Source organism: Haliotis asinina, chromosome 2 (genome assembly GCF_037392515.1).
Source record: "Haliotis asinina isolate JCU_RB_2024 chromosome 2, JCU_Hal_asi_v2, whole genome shotgun sequence".
In the NCBI taxonomy this organism is placed as follows: Eukaryota; Metazoa; Mollusca; class Gastropoda; order Lepetellida; family Haliotidae; genus Haliotis; species Haliotis asinina.
In genome coordinates, this window is record NC_090281.1 from 33,255,859 (window position 1) to 33,275,133 (window position 19,275).

A 19,275-nucleotide genomic window follows, 5' to 3' on the forward strand; every position below is an offset into this window, starting at 1 on the left:
GACTTGATTGACTCGTGTCATCGTATCCCAAATACGTAGATTGATGCTCATAATGTTGATCTCTGTATTACCTGGTCCAGATGCACAGACCGCCGACATATAACTGGAGTATTGCTGAGTGCGACGTAAAACTAAACTCACTCACTGACATGCATTGATATACAACACCAGACCTTCCTCACCCAGTCTCAGCCTGTCCGTGCTTCGTGTCCTGTGCTTCAGTTCAATTGTTCATCTATATATAAACCACAATGATTGTCTTTGCACCAGTGAATAAACATACACACTGCACCACTGAACATCCCCCACGGGACCCGACTGCTTACACTAGCCCCACTTTGATGTGTCCACTAATGGCAATGAAGAAGACCCCGCTATGCTATGTACTGAACAACATCAAAGCTACAGCATTGTGTCTCTGGCAGCTTCAACAGAGGCGGGTCTTGAGGCGACCACCTCGAAACTAAGACGTGTGCAACGTTGTTGTCGCAGGTCCTTTGAATAGAACGAACGCTGTTACCGATGCAGTACATCAGTCTGATAAAATTGGCATCATGATCAGTAAAATATGCAAATGATTTGACCTAGCAGAACTACTTTTATCAATAATTCCAGTATTATTGCTGTATGCATTATTGACCAGCCTCTCCAATATATGTGTAGGTAAAATCGGTGTCGGTGAAAAGGACACGTCATACTAAGGATATTGTCGCATTGTTGTCATTACAAAGAAAGACCAGTCACAAGAGGACTGAAGCAGGGATGTATATTATCTCCCCCTTTTTTCATAGACGACCTTTTAAGAACAGTAAATGAATGCGGTGTTGGGGTCCAATGTGGAGAATAGCAAATAAGTATATTGCAAATGATATGGCCCTTGTTGCTGAAAGTGAATCAGATCTTAGTTTTTTATTGAGTATACTGAATGATTGGTGTTTTACGTTTAAAATGATTGTAAACCAGGACAAGTCCAAAGTGGTACATTTTAGTAGACAATCAGTTCCCGGGACTGTGTATACTTTCATGCGTGGTGATAAGATACTGGAGACTACAGAGAGCTACCAATACCTAGGCTTGCATCTGACCGAACACCTCAGCTACCTGGACATGGCACAAGCAGCATCCAAGTCAGCTAGTCGTGCTTTAGGGTTATTGATAGCACGCTTTAAGAGTTTGGGTGGACTGCCTTTTAACGTGTATACAAAACCTTATGACAGCATGGTTTGGCCAGTGATCGAATATGGAACAGCGATTTGGGGAACCACAGACTTCACTTGTGTTGACGCCGTCCATCACTGTGCAATACGATTTTACGTAGGACTGGGAAAGTACACACCTAATCTTGCTATCAACGGTGACTCTGGTTGGATTCCTCCCCTGGCTCGTCTCAAGAATATGCACCCAGACCACATTAACAGGCGTGTTTTTATTTGGACTCACCAAACACGGAAACGGAACTGGACCAACAGGATTGGAGATTTTATGACAAGGAATAATTTATCTCATATTTATAATCTTAACGGTGACATAGGGATGCGTCTGCTTTCTAGAGCTGTGCAGAGAATTGTATTTGACGAATATGTAATGACGTGGAACAATCTGGTTAAATCTGACACCACACAAAATGGAAGGAATAAGTTGCGTCAATATAGACATTTTAAATCTGAACATTCTACTGAGGAATATCTTAAGTGCCCTATACCTCGTGCCCACAGGAGTGCCCTTGCTAAATTCCAGACTGTTGCCCCACCTAAGATTGAGACCGGACTCTATGAAAACATCCCACTGTGTGGAGGAGGTTGTTTTAATTGACCTGCTGAGATTGAAGGTGAGCTCCACACGCTACTAAACTGTATTGTATTGAGGGTGAAAGAGAGGGACTGCTTAATGTTTGCATGACTGCCTGTCCTGCTTTTAACATGTTATCCGACTGTGATAACTTTTATGATATATCATCAAGTCCAAGTGTGATGTTTGAAACGGCCAGAACCTGCAATAACATTCTTTTTAAAAGAGGAAGTATTTTATATAAATAACGTTTACCTTTTCATACTACATTGTATTTTATTGTATATATGCATTTAATATTTATTGTAGACTTTTGTGTGTCTCTCTCTCTCATAAATCGTTGTACGATTGGTCGAAATTTCATTTTGTCAAATTTTATATGTTGTAATGAATTTTATTTGTATACGAGTGAGACGTTAATAAACATTTCTTTCTTTCTTTCTTTCCCTTCTAGATACGGAATAGACGGTTTACTCCCACTGTGCTCTCTTTTGGAAATGGGCAGTCTTAAAATAACAGATTAGGGTACAGTCTGTATCAGGCTAGTGGGTGGCCAGTGATATATAGTACATATATTCTTAACTGCTAACGTCTCTATACTTCTTGCGTGCTAGGCGTAACTTGCCGTCGTTCTGCAGTCGAAGGATTGTTGCATCTGTGTACACAGTCTATGAACTCGGATACATTTTTGTTGCAGCGTCTTACACTTCCCACCACATGTCACTTATCTGGACTACTGAAACAAGGGGCACTGCAGCAGCACCCGTGATGAGTCTCTTGATGTCACCACATCGGTCGAAGTCAGACTGTAAACCACATTTCTGTGCTTTTTTCAGATACATTGACCAAGATTAAAGAAACAACCTTTCAAGTGGCAGTCAGGTAACACACTTCTCATAGCATTTTGAGCGGCATTCTCAAAGTCAGTAAACACAGTTCTAGGAGACAGTGGACAATTCAAAATAGCACAGTTGTCTTTAATACTCTTTACAAAGTCGTGATATGTACTCTGCTGTTTGCCAGGCAACAATCCATACTCTAGAGCAACCATCGTGCAACAGCATGAATGGTATAAATCTGAGGGTATACTCTAGGACACATGTCAAATGTCCCATCACAAAACACGGTGTCTGAAGCAGCAAGATGACGGAGTTTTTCTGCTGAGGAAAATACCATGAAGTTGTTGTCAGCTGCTGAATGCAGGAGGAAGGTGTCAAGGTATGATTCTGACTGGCTGATTTTGGTTCTGGACTGAGGAAGAGGCGGAAGGGTTTTGGCTCGGGCCCTGTAAAGGGCTGATCCTTCATTCACGTTCAGTCTCGCTCGTAAGTCTTTGACACCGCAAAGATCACCATGCCTATCACCATCTTTTCTGAAATGTGTTCACCACTTTTATCAGACTTCACCAGACTTACCTATTTCTGAAATATGTTTACCAAATAATTTTAAATAGACTATAACTAATCCCCCTTTTGTTCTCCGGGAGACTGCATTTTGTTGTTTTAAGAAATGTGGACACAGTGGGGGTACACCGAATAGCATTGGCCTTCAATGACCCATGCTAGCCGTATAAGAGTCGACTATCGGGATCGAGTGGTCAGGTTCACATGTCATCGTATCCCAGTTGCGAAAATCGATGCTCATGCTGTTGGCGACTTTATTGTTTGGTCCAGAGTAGTCTAAACATTAGTCAGTCCAATCACCACAATTCGAAAATACTGAAAACACGGGCGTTTTAATAGTTACGTTTAGTTGCTGGTATTTTCACCAAAGCTGGAGCGTGATTCACACGATACTGTTCTTCCGGGCATTTAACAAGTAAGGCCATCGTCGAATGTGTGAAAACGATCCCAGAACGAGAAGAAATCTATCCTTCCTGTCAATATACTTCCATGTAACACTTCGGAGCGAGGTAAAAAAAATAGAGTGTTCACGGAAGAAGGAAAGAACAAGCAGAGCAACCACGGGCTCTGTGCATCAGAACGTAATTGAAAACAATTCCACGACCGATTGGCTTCCTCATAGAGAAGCACACGACATTGAACTTCATTATGGTACTCTGTAAGGGACGTAGCGCGACCTCGACCGAAATACAATTAAATGTTTAAGTCTTGAGAGGTTTGGCCAAATCTCCTTTTCGCGATCCTGCTTTTCCATACTCTTTGTGCAAGGTACTTTTGCGCTGATTGTCAAATCAGACGGTAACACAAATTCTCAAGAAATTACTATCGCATCTGATTGGGTTCTCTCCCTCTTTTCTTATGCAACTTGCGTCCGAAGTCACCACCACGAGAATGGCCTTTACGGGATTTCATAGTATTTTAAAACCAAACTGGAACAATCTTGAGGTCAGCAAGCCTCAACGAATAAGCCTGCTCACGGCTGATTACAGGCTCACTGCGACACTCCGAGAGAGGGCAGTCCGTGTTGCACCTGGATTAACATTACGGTATCTGTTATGGAAATATATTAAAATCTAAATATATGTTTTTATTATTCTAGAGTCTGCCATAAGGTCTCTTTCACCTTTCAGTATAAACTCTCAAAATTAACTTATCATCCCAAACTGTGTCCCACACGAGATATTGCTTGTGTGAGATCATACGGTATCTCCTAGGAGATATCGTTTTGACATTTTGTACGATGCCCTGACAATGATATGACGTCATGAACTTGATGACGTCACAATCCTATGACATCTCCGCACTGCAAGTCTGATGGTAGTACAGTTTTCAGAGATGTACGTTATACAATTATAAACGGGTAATGAGGCCAATACCTGGTTTATGGACCCTCGATATTGCTTTTCTCCGGTCCATAAATACAGATATTGACCATATTCACCCTTCTATAATTATTTTATTATGTAATCACTGAAAAAGCTTCTACAAACTAAACATGTCCATTTAGTCAAGAAAAGTCGTTTTATTTTCACTACAAACCAATAACGTTATGTCAACTATACTGTGACATGTAAACAATGACATGACGTCATAGTAAGTTAGTAAATACGCTTTTTGGTCGACGGTCACGTGGACGCCTGTAGACCAAAACTCTTCGTTCCGAAATTTTTTGAATGTTTTACGTTTGCAAAAAGTAAGAACAGGTTACTGTGAATGGTTTGGATATCAGCGAAAAATGTTGCAAAGTGTACTTCTATATCTGAAGGAGTTTAGTTTTTCTCCGCTGTATAGCAATATTCCATTACGCAATGTCACGGTGGGCGACACCAGAAATGGGCTTCGGAGGTCCACAATGGCCGCCACAATATAGCAAGTTAAGGGGTAGCGTTAGGGGTTGGGCAGGAGTCACAGATGACCCATTATCCTGCACAAAATCGATCAAGTCATTTCTGTTTTGAATTTCGCACATCCTCCGTTGCAAGATAATTATTTTTTCTCCACACATTTTCCGTTAGATTAATATCAGGGCTTTGGGTTGGCCACATCATTGTGGATTAATGATTGTTTGTTTTCCACTGCATCGTGAATCTAGATGTGTGGGGTGTCGAATTATCATCCTGAAACATCCACGTGCCCTGTTAAAAAAAAACAAAAACATTTGCAACTACAGCCGCTCTGTCATCCCACAGGTGTTTACTGAAATATGCACCACTGTCTTCCCCCAAGTATTCCTTGAAAATGTCAAGGACGTTCAAGATGCAAGCATGGCGATATCAGCCGCCAACAGCAGTGTACGCCCGTCTCCTTTAGTCGTGACATATGACCGATGCATGACTTCATGAGACTTCTTTCTTGCGTGCACGGGGCTTTTATCTGTCCACTTTCAATGACATTTTCGACACGACAAGGAATGGCTTACTTCTTGTTGGAATCCAGACGTTCCGACTCATTCGCCCTTCACCGTGGTGAGCACCAACGGCCATGCTGTCATACTGTCATACTGTTGGTCTTATTTCCTTTATCCGTCTCACAGTACCCGAACCATATTATTTTCCTTAATGCCTAGCTCTCACTGCAATGCCAAAGCCCCAATTGAGCCTTGTCTAGTGGGGCTCATATTCATGTTAAATGTTTTTTGTTTTGTTTTTTACTATCGAAAGTCTATGTACTCAGAGACAAAGAGTTAGCCTATCATACTTTATATATAAGCGTTATTCTACATTTCGCCTTCCGCCATGCTCTCTCTGCAATGCTAAAACCGAAATGAAGCAAGTCTAGATTTCCTCAGGTCGAGTCTCTCATCTCACTCTGGCTCCTTTTCAGTTTAAGCGGGATTATTGGTTACTATCAAAATTACATATATTCAGAGACTAAGCTTTAGTCTGTCTTACTGTATGTATTTACAACCTTGCCCCGACATGTTTCATGAACGATGTGTTTCTTCACTGTGTCAGTGAGCGAGATGGCTTTAACGCCGCAATAAACAGAATTTCAGCTTAGTTATTGGGTCATACTGGGAGGAGTGAGTGGGTTTATTTTCACGTCGCAGCTAGTAATATTCCAGCTATATCACGGCGGGGAACATCAGAAAAGGGCTTCACTCATTATACCCACGTGGGGAATAGAACCATACATAACACCATACGTATTCTACAGCGTACCCACGTCATGAATCGAGTCCGGATCTTAGATGTGACAAGAGAACGCTTAAAGCACGGGGCTACTCCACCGACCCCAGCTTGGAAGGAAAATCCCCTTTGTGTACGACCTACAATCACAGGTTCTGACAAACGATGGGTGTTATTCCCTGCACTCGTGAGATTCTATGATAATTTCGCGCGCAACTCTTTAGAAACAACTCTTTAGAAACAACTCTTTAGAAACAGTCTTGTTAATCTTGAAAGGTTCATCTGGGAGCGTATATCTGGGGACATTTCAGGATTTGGGTAAATATATTTGAAATTGTTACTTTGTTGTGTAAGGTTGTTCCCTCTTTTCTCTCTAATGGAATATCTAGTGTTAATTACCCGTGAAGGCCCCGGGGTAGAATAGGCCTTCAGCAACCCATGCTTGTCGTAAGGGGCGACTAACGGGTTCGGGTGGTCATGCTCGCTGACTTGGTTGACACGTCATCGGTTCCCACTTGCGCAGGTCGATGCTCATGATGTTAGTCACTGGATTGTCTGGTCCAGACTCGAATATTTACAGACCGCCGCCATATAGCTGGAATGTTGCTGAGTGCGGTGTAAAACTAAACTCACTCACTCTTAGTCTTAATTATCGCCCAACACAGAACTCCGCAATATTCCTTGTGTCAGACTGCGTCATGTGATTGAGTGAGTTTTACTCTTCCTTCATGTTACAGCAATATCACGGCGGGGGACACCAGAAGTAGACTTCATACATTGTACCCATGTGGGGATTGAACCCTGGTCTTCAACGTGACGAGCGGATGCTTCAACCAGCAGGCTACCCCATCGCCCTGTGACTTGTGAATAATCTCGAGACACGTGTCGACCCGGGATAGTCTTGTCGTATGAGGCAACTATAACCGGATCGAGAGGTCAGGCTCGTTCACTTGTTTGACGCATGACATCGTATCTTAATTTCGTTGACTGGTGCTCATGGCATTGATCACTGGATTGTCAAAGAGCGAGAATACTAGTGAGTGCGGCGCCAAGCAGCAAACAAGGTACATTGAATCATCCAGTGCTTGAAAATATGACAGTCTGAAAAAAAATGAAAATCGACACACACCGTGATACCTCTTATACCAGCAAGACGTTGCAGAACAAAATTGTAACAGTTAATCTCTAGTAATTCCAGTTCAGTCACCTTCTGCGACAAACAACTGGACTTCGATCATACTGTCTGCAGTGGTTGCCCAGTGTATATGATTTGTTTTGATCATGAGTTTATCCAGCAATTACGGTAAGTTACTGTGACTTGGCCCCTCTCTGAATTATAACGACCTGTGAAGACCCAACTCATGCTTGTGAGAAGGCGACTAGCGGGATCAGTTCGTCAGGTTGACTTGGTTGACACATGCCATCAGTTCCAAACTGATGGAGCCTCATAACTAGAATATTGCTAAGAGCGGCGTAAAGCTAAACTCACTCGCTCACACAATTGTCCTGGAATCCACTTGAATATTAATGTTTATTTTAAAATTAATTTTGATAGTTATGGGACATACATATTAAATAAGATTTAGTTCCGACTTATGTCTAGATGGGCTGGGAGAAATACGTTAATATCAAACGCTACACCGATAAGCATTCTGACAAATGCAGCCCCGTGTTTAATTGCTCCCTTCCCCCTAATCTCCCACTCCCCCGGCCACTGCTTAGGAGGGTAATTAGGCGCCCCTTGTCTCCTGGGATATAAATGCACAGTGATATATCTGATAATATGACCGAAATATACAGGAACACATCGCAACTTCGCCACGTGCCGTGAGAAAACTAATGACACGCACTGGCCTTGGGACTGTGTCTGTCCAGGGCATAACGAATATCATATATGGATATAATCAACGATTACGGACATTGCAAGAACCATTGGAAAATTGGTTTGCGCTACAGAAAGATTATTGGTCTCACATAACCAGTAATTGTTGTCCGAGTGTTTACCAGGTGCTGTAGTTCGTATGAGTGAATGATGTTTGTTGCCGCAGTTCGACATTCAACATTCAAGCTGCATTGACTGGGTATGGCTGCACGCCGTTTTTAGTAATAGGGAGGGACACCAGAGATGGGCTTCACAAACTGTACCCATGTGGGGAATCGAACCAGGGTATTAGGCGTGATGAGAGAACGCTTTAACTTCTAGGTTAACCAACCGCCCCTAAAACTTCCTCAGGGAACGTGTTAGATGCAATATTTAATAGATTGGCTTGACCTTTTAAACGTTGGGGACAGTGGGGTAGCCTGATAGTGAAAGCAAAGACCCAGGATCAATTACCACATGGGTACAATGTATGAAGTCCATCTCTGGTTTTTCCCCGCTGTGATATTGTTGGAATAGTGCTATAAGCGGCTGAAATCCAAACTCACTCACTCGTGTGGGTGTGAAACTGAAGGTGAAAACACAAACCGGCTACACCTCCATCTCTGAGGTTAAAAGGGGATCGGGTGCTTAGTCATGGTGAATTGGTTGGTCTTCGGGTCCAAACAGCGTTGTCAGTCACGGGATTGTCTGGTCCTGATTGTTTACAGACCACCGTCATAGAGCAGAAATATTACAGATCGCGTGCTAAACAACAAACAAACAAAAGCTAAATTTACAAGTTTGAGAACAACTAAAACTTCCTTTACACCCAAATTGAAGATAATACTTTAGAGCCACCCGTAAAGATACGGGTTAGAATTGGTTTTCAGCAACCCATGCTTGTAAAAGGCAACTAACGGCATTGAGTGGTCAGGCTCGCTGATTTGGTTGACACATGTCATAGTATTCCAATTACATAGATCGATGCTCATGATGTTGATCACTGGACTATCTGATCCAGACTAGATTATTTACAGACATCCGCCACATAGCTTGAATATTGTTTTAATATTCCTGAGTGCGACGTGAAACAACAAGCAATGTATACAAGCCTGCCATGCCGAATGTGTGAATCATTGAAAGTTGTCGTAGGCATGGCAGCTATTATTATGGAGACATGTACAAAACAAATTCGGTCATATTTACATTCTCTTTCACAGACAGATTGTGTCATGCCGTACGACAGGTGCTCTCAGTATGATTCCTGTACATTTCACACATTCCTTTCGCTGTATTTCTACCTAGCAATTTCGAGACACTTGTTTTCTGGTTTAGAAAAGTACTTTGATAGTTTCATCTCTCAGCTGTTGCAATTTTAGAAGAAAATTGTAGCAAAAAGCTTAAAATGATGTACACAGGCAGTTTATTACGTGAGTGAGTGAGTGAGTTTAGTTTTACGCCGCTTTTTAGCAATGTTCCAGCAATATCACGGCGGGGGACACCAGAAAATGGGCTTCACACATCATGTCCTCAGTAAATACTGGATTGTGATTGGTTAATAAAAGTCATTCAGAGGTGTATAATCACGTTATGTGCGTAATGTGTTTGAAAATCAGAGGTACATAATGAAATAGCTCTATTTTTTTCAGTTAAAACCACACTCTGCTTTAGAGCTATTATAATTTCGCTATACACTATTGATTTTCATATGCAGTAGCTTTCTTTTCTAACTGATCATGTCATTGACCTACGGCATTGTCAAAGGTCACTTAAGGACCCAAGCACCCAAGAATATGTCACTACCATAGAAAATTAGGAATAAATAACAACACATCACCCCCCCCCCCCCCTATTCATGTTTTGTTTTCGACGCGTTTGTAATAGTCTTTTTATGTCATAGAGTTCATTAAATTGAACCCATGTCCTCAACTAGCTGAGGCCGGGTGGTTGAAACATTCGCTAGTCACGCTGAAGACCAGGTTCGATTCCCCGCATGCATACAAGGTGTGAAGCCATTCTGGTGTCCCCTGTCGTGATACTGTCTATATTGCCCAAAGCGGTGTAAAACAATAGTTGTTCACCCAACAAGGCCCCTTAATATTAAAAAAGAGCCTCAAAAGGGGATACTCTGAACCTACATGTACCTAGTATATTTAACCTGCTTCATTTACAGTTTTGCACTGCAAAACCGCTCGACAGAATGCAAAACAATGTGGTTTATTGATTTAGAAACGATCTCCCAGAAATACGTTAAAACGAACTCAACACAAATCTAAAATGATTAGGCACGTTTAGACTGTGTCTGTTCTAAAATTCGGGATTCCTTTCAGATTTTATTTGATTTTATTTGGACATATGTATATATTGAGATAAAAAACAACAACATTTTTCTGACACTAAATGGTGGTCCACTATAACGGAGGTAGAGATGCTTGCGTTTCAGGGTTCTTAAAAAGTGTACGTGAACTTTAAATATATTCAAATAAGATAAGTTTGAGGGGAACTAAATGTCAGCCTAAACTAACGTTGGTAAAATGCTTTTAGTTTGTGAGAAGTTATTTCCCTTTGTCCTATCGATCCGTGAATTTCCCTTAACTACCAAATACGTGAATAAAAGGTAACAGCTGGTAGGTGCAATCTCAACATAAGAACACTGATTCTCTTTAACTTTATGTAGTGAATGAAATATAATGCTTGGAGTATTGCCTACGCCAACAACGTCATGGGGAGTTACTCCGGAATTGGAAATGGAACGTTATGTAAAAAAGCATACATGACATTAAGGGAGACCAAAACCCTGTCAAATGAACCACTCACTAGATTCAACGACTTCAGTCAGTGTGAATATTTCACTTTCATGGACCATTGCATTGAATTATGAATGAAATTAAATCACGTCTATTACGAGTACAAATAGATCTTAATTGCCATGCATAACCAGCGGAAGAGCCATGATAAACAGCTTGACTCTCCCTGAAAAGCAAAGAAGCAGATACATTAATTCGTCATAGCCCTTTTGCTGCACGTGCCACGAGAGTCTGCCAAATCACGTGACAGAAGTGTCGTCTGCTAGTGTTTTGATCACTGGCGTGAATCTTAGAATGGCAAAGTAAGGACGCGTCGGACCGTAGGAGAATTGAGGGCGACGAGCCAAGGCTGGAATGAATACTATACCCTCAAGAAGCGGAGTGTGAGAGAATTCGTGGAAGTTTGCGACCAGCAGTGGAAACACATAAGCAGATCGCGGGCTTCAGACGAGAGGAACAGATTGAGTTACAGCCAAGTTGGGTTGTCAGTGTGATACTGTGTTTGCGAGGCTACTTGTTGTGTTCTCGTTCACGGACAGGCAGCTATGATGGACTTACGAACATCATGGGCAAGAAAAACAGCAAGCTAAAGCCAGAGGAGATTGAGGAGCTCAAACGGACAACCTATTGTGAGTACAAATGCAAAATTGAGCAGGATTTTCCAACGATTTCTTTCTCTGACCGACAAGGGCGCTGTGTGTTCGCCCAACTTGCTTCGTCTATCAATACTATAGGAAGTCGTCGGATAATTAGCCAAGGGTAGCGTTGAGACGCTCTGATCTGGTGATCAGTACCGACTCCAAGAGGTTTATGATACTGTTTGGTGTTTCGCAGACCCGAAAGTCTCTAAGACTTTAGAAAACCTAGACCAACATGCTCAAAGCCCCGTCCCTATTAATGTTTACCGTTCTGCTTGCTGGCGGGGTTCTATATATAACGCCATGACATCAACATGTTTAAAACCAATTTTGAAGAAAAGACCGAGCGTGGTTTGAAAGGTCGGGTTGGTTTTTCAGAAATTCGCTTTATTTCCAATATCGTATGCCTATGGCGTGCAGTTGTATTGATTTCAACACGCGGTCGGTATTTATCTTGCGACTGGACTGTTAAAATGTTCTCTCTCGGTGCCAAGAATACGCCGTATCTGCCTACGAGGTAACCGGTGCCTAGGTGAATTGATAAGCGCCGAAATCTACCAACCCATGCATTTTAAAGTTAGACGATATATTCAGCGACTAGGAACATTATACAGTTCCGGATTCCCAGGCAATGACTGATTGTAGGTTGGGGATCTGTGGTGGCTATGTCTTGCATGTTCAGCGCAGATGGTTATTGCTGTGAATCGGTAAATTCAATGCAGGAACTAAATCATACAGTGTAATTACTGCTGTCTATTCCAACACAGTAATATTCAGATGTAATATGGGATGCTTGAGGTAACTGGAACGCATTGTTACATATCATGGATATGTTGAATATTAAAATATGGAAAATATGATGTGAACATTGTTTCCATAATCTGAATCTATAACTATAAGCCTTACATTCAGAGTGAAAGCGAGTCATGGTGTCAGAATGACCTGATCTTAGGACCTCTGGTTTTAGACTGATGAAGGTGTATCTCATCTACAAGATGTCTGTCCAATGTCATGTTAGCTTGACACTCCCATAATGGGGATAGAATGGGATAAAAGACCAGGTTGAGGTTGCATCTGACAACCTTGTACAACACTGCTGTATACCCAACACAAATACTGAGACTACACTACACATCAATGCCTGAATGCTGTGCTTCATTACTTCTGACTGCACTACGCCACTATGCTTACTTCTTACTGCTCTATAACACTATGATTACATCTGACTTCTTTATACCACCAAGAATTCTTCTGACTGTTCTGAACAATTACTTCTGACTGCTTTACACCACTATGATTACTTCTGATCGCTCTGCCTGGTTACTACGGACTGCTTTAAATCACTATGATTACCTCGTCTGCTCTGCTTGATTACTTCTAACTGCTCTGCCCGGTTACTTCTGTATGCTTCATACCAATATGATTACTTCTAACTGCTCTGCCTGGTTACTTCTGTATGCTTCATACCGATATGATTACTTCTAACTGCTCTGCCTGGTTACTTCTGTATGCTCTATACCAATATGATTACTTCTAACTGCTCTGCCTGGTTACTTCTGTATGCTTCATACCAATATGATTACTTCTGACTGCTCTGCCTGGTTACTTCTGTATGCTCTATACCAATATGATTACTTCTAACTGCTCTGCCTGGTTACTTCTGTATGCTTCATACCAATATGATTACTTCTAACTGCTCTGCCTGGTTACTTCTGTATGCTTCATACCAATATGATTACTTCTGACTGCTCTGCCTGGTTACTTCTGTATGCTTTATACCAATATGATTACTTCTGACTGCTCTGCCTGGTTACTTCTGTATGCTCTATACCAACATGATTACTTCTAACTGCTCTGCCTGGTTACTTCTGTATGCTTCATACCAATATGATTACTTCTGACTGCTCTGCCTGGTTACTTCTGTATGCTTCATACCAATATGATTACTTCTGACTGCTCTGCCTGGTTACTTCTGTATGCTCTATACCAATATGATTACTTCTAACTGCTCTGCCTGGTTACTTCTGTATGCTTTGTATGCTTTATACCAATATGATTACTTCTAACTGCTCTGCCTGGTTACTTCTGTATGGTTCATACCAATATGATTACTTCTGACTGCTCTGCCTGGTTACTTCTGTATGCTCTATACCAATATGATTACTTCTAACTGCTCTGCCTGGTTACTTCTGTATGCTTCATACCAATATGATTACTTCTAACTGCTCTGCCTGGTTACTTCTGTATGCTTCATACCAATATGATTACTTCTAACTGCTCTGCCTGGTTACTTCTGTATGCTTTATACCAATATGATTACTTCTGACTGCTCTGCCTGGTTACTTCTGTATGCTCTATACCAATATGATTACTTCTGACTGCTCTGCCTGGTTACTTCTGTATGCTCTATACCAATATGATTACTTCTAACTGCTCTGCCTGGTTACTTCTGTATGCTTCATACCAATATGATTACTTCTGACTGCTCTGCCTGGTTACTTCTGTATGCTTCATACCAATATGATTACTTCTGACTGCTCTGCCTGGTTACTTCTGTATGCTTTATACCAATATGATTACTTCTGACTGCTCTGCCTGGTTACTTCTGTATGCTCTATACCAATATGATTACTTCTAACTGCTCTGCCTGGTTACTTCTGTATGCTTTGTATGCTTCATACCAATATGATTACTTCTAACTGCTCTGCCTGGTTACTTCTGTATGCTTCATACCAATATGATTACTTCTAACTGCTCTGCCTGGTTACTTCTGTATGCTTTATACCAATATGATTACTTCTAACTGCTCTGCCTGGTTACTTCTGTATGCTTCATACCAATATGATTACTTCTAACTGCTCTGCCTGGTTACTTCTGTATGCTTCATACCAATATGATTACTTCTGACTGCTCTGCCTGGTTACTTCTGTATGCTTCATACCAATATGATTACTTCTGACTGCTCTGCCTGGTTACTTCTGTATGCTCTATACCAATATGATTACTTCTAACTGCTCTGCCTGGTTACTTCTGTATGCTTCATACCAATATGATTACTTCTGACTGCTCTGCCTGGTTACTTCTGTATGCTTCATACCAATATGATTACTTCTGACTGCTCTGCCTGGTTACTTCTGTATGCTTTATACCAATATGATTACTTCTGACTGCTCTGCCTGGTTACTTCTGTATGCTCTATACCAATATGATTACTTCTAACTGCTCTGCCTGGTTACTTCTGTATGCTTTGTATGCTTCATACCAATATGATTACTTCTGACTGCTCTGCCTGGTTACTTCTGTATGGTTCATACCAATATGATTACTTCTAACTGCTCTGCCTGGTTACTTCTGTATGCTCTATACCAATATGATTACTTCTAACTGCTCTGCCTGGTTACTTCTGTATGCTTTATACCAATATGATTACTTCTAACTGCTCTGCCTGGTTACTTCTGTATGCTTCATACCAATATGATTACTTCTGACTGCTCTGCCTGGTTTCTTCTGTATGCTTCATACCAATATGATTACTTCTGACTGCTCTGCCTGGTTACTTCTGTATGCTCTATACCAATATGATTACTTCTAACTGCTCTGCCTGGTTACTTCTGTATGCTTTATACCAATATGATTACTTCTAACTGCTCTGCCTGGTTACTTCTGTATGCTTCATACCAATATGATTACTTCTGACTGCTCTGCCTGGTTTCTTCTGTATGCTTCATACCAATATGATTACTTCTGACTGCTCTGCCTGGTTACTTCTGTATGCTCTATACCAATATGATTACTTCTAACTGCTCTGCCTGGTTACTTCTGTATGCTTTATACCAATATGATTACTTCTAACTGCTCTGCCTGGTTACTTCTGTATGCTTCATACCAATATGATTACTTCTGACTGCTCTGCCCGGTTACTTCTGTATGCTTCATACCAATATGATTACTTCTAACTGCTCTGCCTGGTTACTTCTGTATGCTCTATACCAATATGATTACTTCTAACTGCTCTGCCTGGTTACTTCTGTATGCTTTATACCAATATGATTACTTCTAACTGCTCTGCCTGGTTACTTCTGTATGCTTCATACCAATATGATTACTTCTAACTGCTCTGCCTGGTTACTTCTGTATGCTTCATACCAATATGATTACTTCTAACTGCTCTGCCTGCTTACTTCTGTATGCTTCATACCAATATGATTACTTCTAACTGCTCTGCTTAGGTGCTACTGACTGATGTGCTTGATTACTTCTCACTTCTTTATACCATTATGATTACTTTGACACTTTGTAACTTCTGATTGCTCTCCACATGTAGTTTTGACTTCTGACTAAACAGCTACTTCTGAGTGCATTGCAGAACCACTCCTGACTTTACAACCACTTCTGACTGCACAATGCAACTTTACTTTGAACTGTAATTAGCTTTTGACATAGAAAAGGGATGTTGTTATCAATTTGACTTTGAGAGTTTGATTTTTTCTAAGGACTTGTGTTCAAAATGCAAGTTGGTTTTAATTTATGTCAAAGCCTAAGTTGCAAAGGGATAGAGAGTAAGAAAAGTAAGTGCAGCAATTTTCCTACGTGTTCTTGTATGAGAATCCTTTGGCTCAACTTAAACCAACTGGGCCAGCCTGGCAAAATGATGAAATAGTCTTCACTTAGGTTTTAAAGTTTCTAAACTTGCCTTGACACATCACAGATCACTTGTTTGAGAACCTTAACTGTCTGTTGTTGTGAAGGAAGGTTCAGGACACAGGTCTGCTGTTACTTGTGCTTGCCTATGTACCCATAGGCATTCCAGGTTAGAATCAGTTTCCAGCAACCTAACCTTGTTGTAATGGCCTTGGTGATTTGCTTGATTGCATGTCATTGAATACCATGAGACTTGAGTCATCGCTCACAACATCAATCATTGGATTATCTGGTCTGGAAGTAATTAATTACAGGCAGCCAGTATGTAGCTTTTTATTTCCCTGGCATGTAATGCAGTAGTTTATTGTCAGTGCCTCATCTGTTATTCTATTTGTCCATCCGTTCATCCATCTGTGATTATTTTGTTTCTGGAGCATAACTAAAAAGACCAATATCTTTCAATAAAATTTTGCAAGATATATCAAACAAAACCTTAAAATGGTGCCTTTTGTTATTTACAGTTTGTTTGTCATTTTTATTTTTCTTGGCTTCCACGGAAACATTTTGAACGTAATCTGACAATTGAGGCAGACTTTGTTTCCGGAGCAAAATATCTTGATGTGTTCATCATAATGTGTTTGTTCAGTTTACTTAAAATATTATTGGTTTCATACAAGACTAATGTTAATAAAGAGTGTCACACAGTGTTTAACCATTTGTGATTTCCCTAATGTTTACTACCAGTATTTGGGAACATATACTTTAATTGTCTCGTCAGTAGTGACATGACAAAAAAAACTGGGGGTTCTTTGAATTCTTTTGAGGGTTATATACAACTAGTACCTAATCTCAGAGCTTTGTTGACATAACTTATATTTCACTGATTACAGGAGGAAGTGTTTTTCTTGCTTTTAGCAATATTTCAACATTATCACAGGACCAGAAATGAGCTCCACACATTGTTCCTAAGTGGGGAATCCAATGCAAGTCTGTAGCATGTTGAGAGAATGCTTTAACATTCCTTATTAACCCTGGTTACAGATGCAGAGAAATAGGTTTTAGTGACTTCATTTTTATTGCATAAAATACTTTGTTAAAGTATCTCTGATTTTGTATGAAACATAAATTTAACTAAATTCCATCTTTTGGATAATGACTTTTCTCCCACTATACCTGTTGGGACCACTTTGTTCAGAGTCTCAGATGAAAATGTGGTGTAATTCACTGTGTCTACAAACAGCATGTTTCATTTATGTTACATTCTCTTGTAAAATTCAGTTATGTAATATTTTCCATACTACAACATGCAAGGGAATGTTACTGTATGGCTGTCAGATGGACAGGACAACTTTGAGTCAAGTGCTTGAGATATATACAAATATTTACAATAATCATGTAACATTTTCAAGAAGCACTCTAATAATGGAGCTCTGTTGTAAAATTGCAAAGTGGTATGTTTCTTGGGATTGGTCTAAATGTAAGTTATATGTGACAATCACTTGTCCACTTTCATATCAGTTACAGTCAAAGGTCAACAATGGCAATGATGGAATAAAGCTTTGTGACAGATAGAATATTCTCAATTTTTAATTCTTGACAGTTTGATTCTTCTTCAAATTCATCTTTTCTGCGAAATGAATTGGACAATTGGCAATTCCTGTCAACTTGTTTTTCTGTATTATGTTTTCACTACACCTATAGTGGTTGGGTAGCCTGTTGGTTAAAGTGTTCGTTTGTCACTCCAAATACTTGTGGTCAAATCCCCACATGGGTACAAAGTGTGAAGTCCATTTCTAGTGTCCCACATCGGGATATTGCTGGAAGTGGCGTAAAACTAAACTCAATCAGTTACTATTAAGTTAGTATTCTTGTTTCTTGGATTATTGCTTGAAATCTTCTGGACATGATGAAGTTCACCTAATTTTGCTTTTCTGGCCTCAAGTGATGGAATTGCGCAGAGTGGATATTGATCAGAGAATTAATCACGTTTCTTTCATATACAGATTGGAAATCTTCAGTCTTTCCAGAATCCTTTGGTGATTGAGAATAACTTCAATAGGAAGCACTTCTGATGCTCATATAGTTCCAAATTCCATTCTTTCATTCTCATAATTTCTTTTTCATTTCCTGTTGTTGAGAACTGTTCTTGTGTATGTAGGTGTGTTGGACCTTTGTAAATATGCCAAAATTCTTTGTAATTTTAAGTTGGCTACCAATTTAATCATCAGTGAGCTGTTTGTGGTGTTCTTTGTCAGTTATTTCTGATATATACATAGAAACAAAAGGTAGCCAGGTAAACAGTTTATTCATTAACTGACAAGTGTAGATACAGACTGGGCATGTGTATGTTTTCTGGTGATAAGGGTGTCAGGAAAACTAGTCTTAACTGACATGGACCTTCTGTGGACAGCATACCATACTGACAAATGTAAATTGTAAATTTTTTTCAGGGTTTCTTCAGCCTGTTGCCCAGGGTTAAACAAAAAGTACTTTCTTTTAGAAGTAACTGAATTAAAATAGATGATAAGGTTTGGTTTATTGCTTAAAAAAATGTGTTCACTTGACATGATTTGTTGCTCTTTGGAAAAGCCATCAGATTTGTCTGTTTATTTACAGCATGACATGATAAGCATGGAATATTGTTGACTGCAGTGTATATACATAATTAGAATAGAAAGAAAACATCCTGTGAAACATGCCCAATGTAGTTGTTGCTAAGATACCATCTAAGTTAGTAAGTGGTTTTAGGCAAATCTAAAAAATATGCCAGCATCATCATGACAGGTTGCTAGAAATGTACTTAACAGATTCTGTCTGTGTGGGGAACTGAAGTTTGATCACTAAACCACTGGGTTATTGTACCACCATTACATCTAAGGCTGAGAAAGGTGTTTCTCAGGCATCGGTGCGTCACTTTTCTTTGTGAGTGTAACAATTTTTTATTGCCATTTAAGAAAAATATTTTTGCCTTAGCCATGTCCTGATCATCGATTTGTCCAATATAAGAAT

The 19,275-nt window shown here is 40.2% G+C and overlaps 1 protein-coding gene across 2 annotated transcripts in view; it reads left to right on the top strand.

Annotated features, from left to right (window-relative positions):
• The first annotated feature begins 11,203 nt into the window (after positions 1-11,203).
• LOC137273631 (neuronal calcium sensor 1) overlaps positions 11,204-19,275 on the top strand; it is a 95,460-nt gene continuing 87,388 nt past the window's right edge. The window contains exon 1 of one of the 2 annotated variants that reach the window (XM_067806398.1): positions 11,204-11,616. In XM_067806398.1, coding sequence (XP_067662499.1) covers positions 11,553-11,616 — 64 coding nt within the window. In that variant the 5' untranslated portion in view covers positions 11,204-11,552. The remainder of the gene's footprint in view (positions 11,617-19,275) is intronic. The other variant, XR_010956144.1, reaches the window with a different exon arrangement.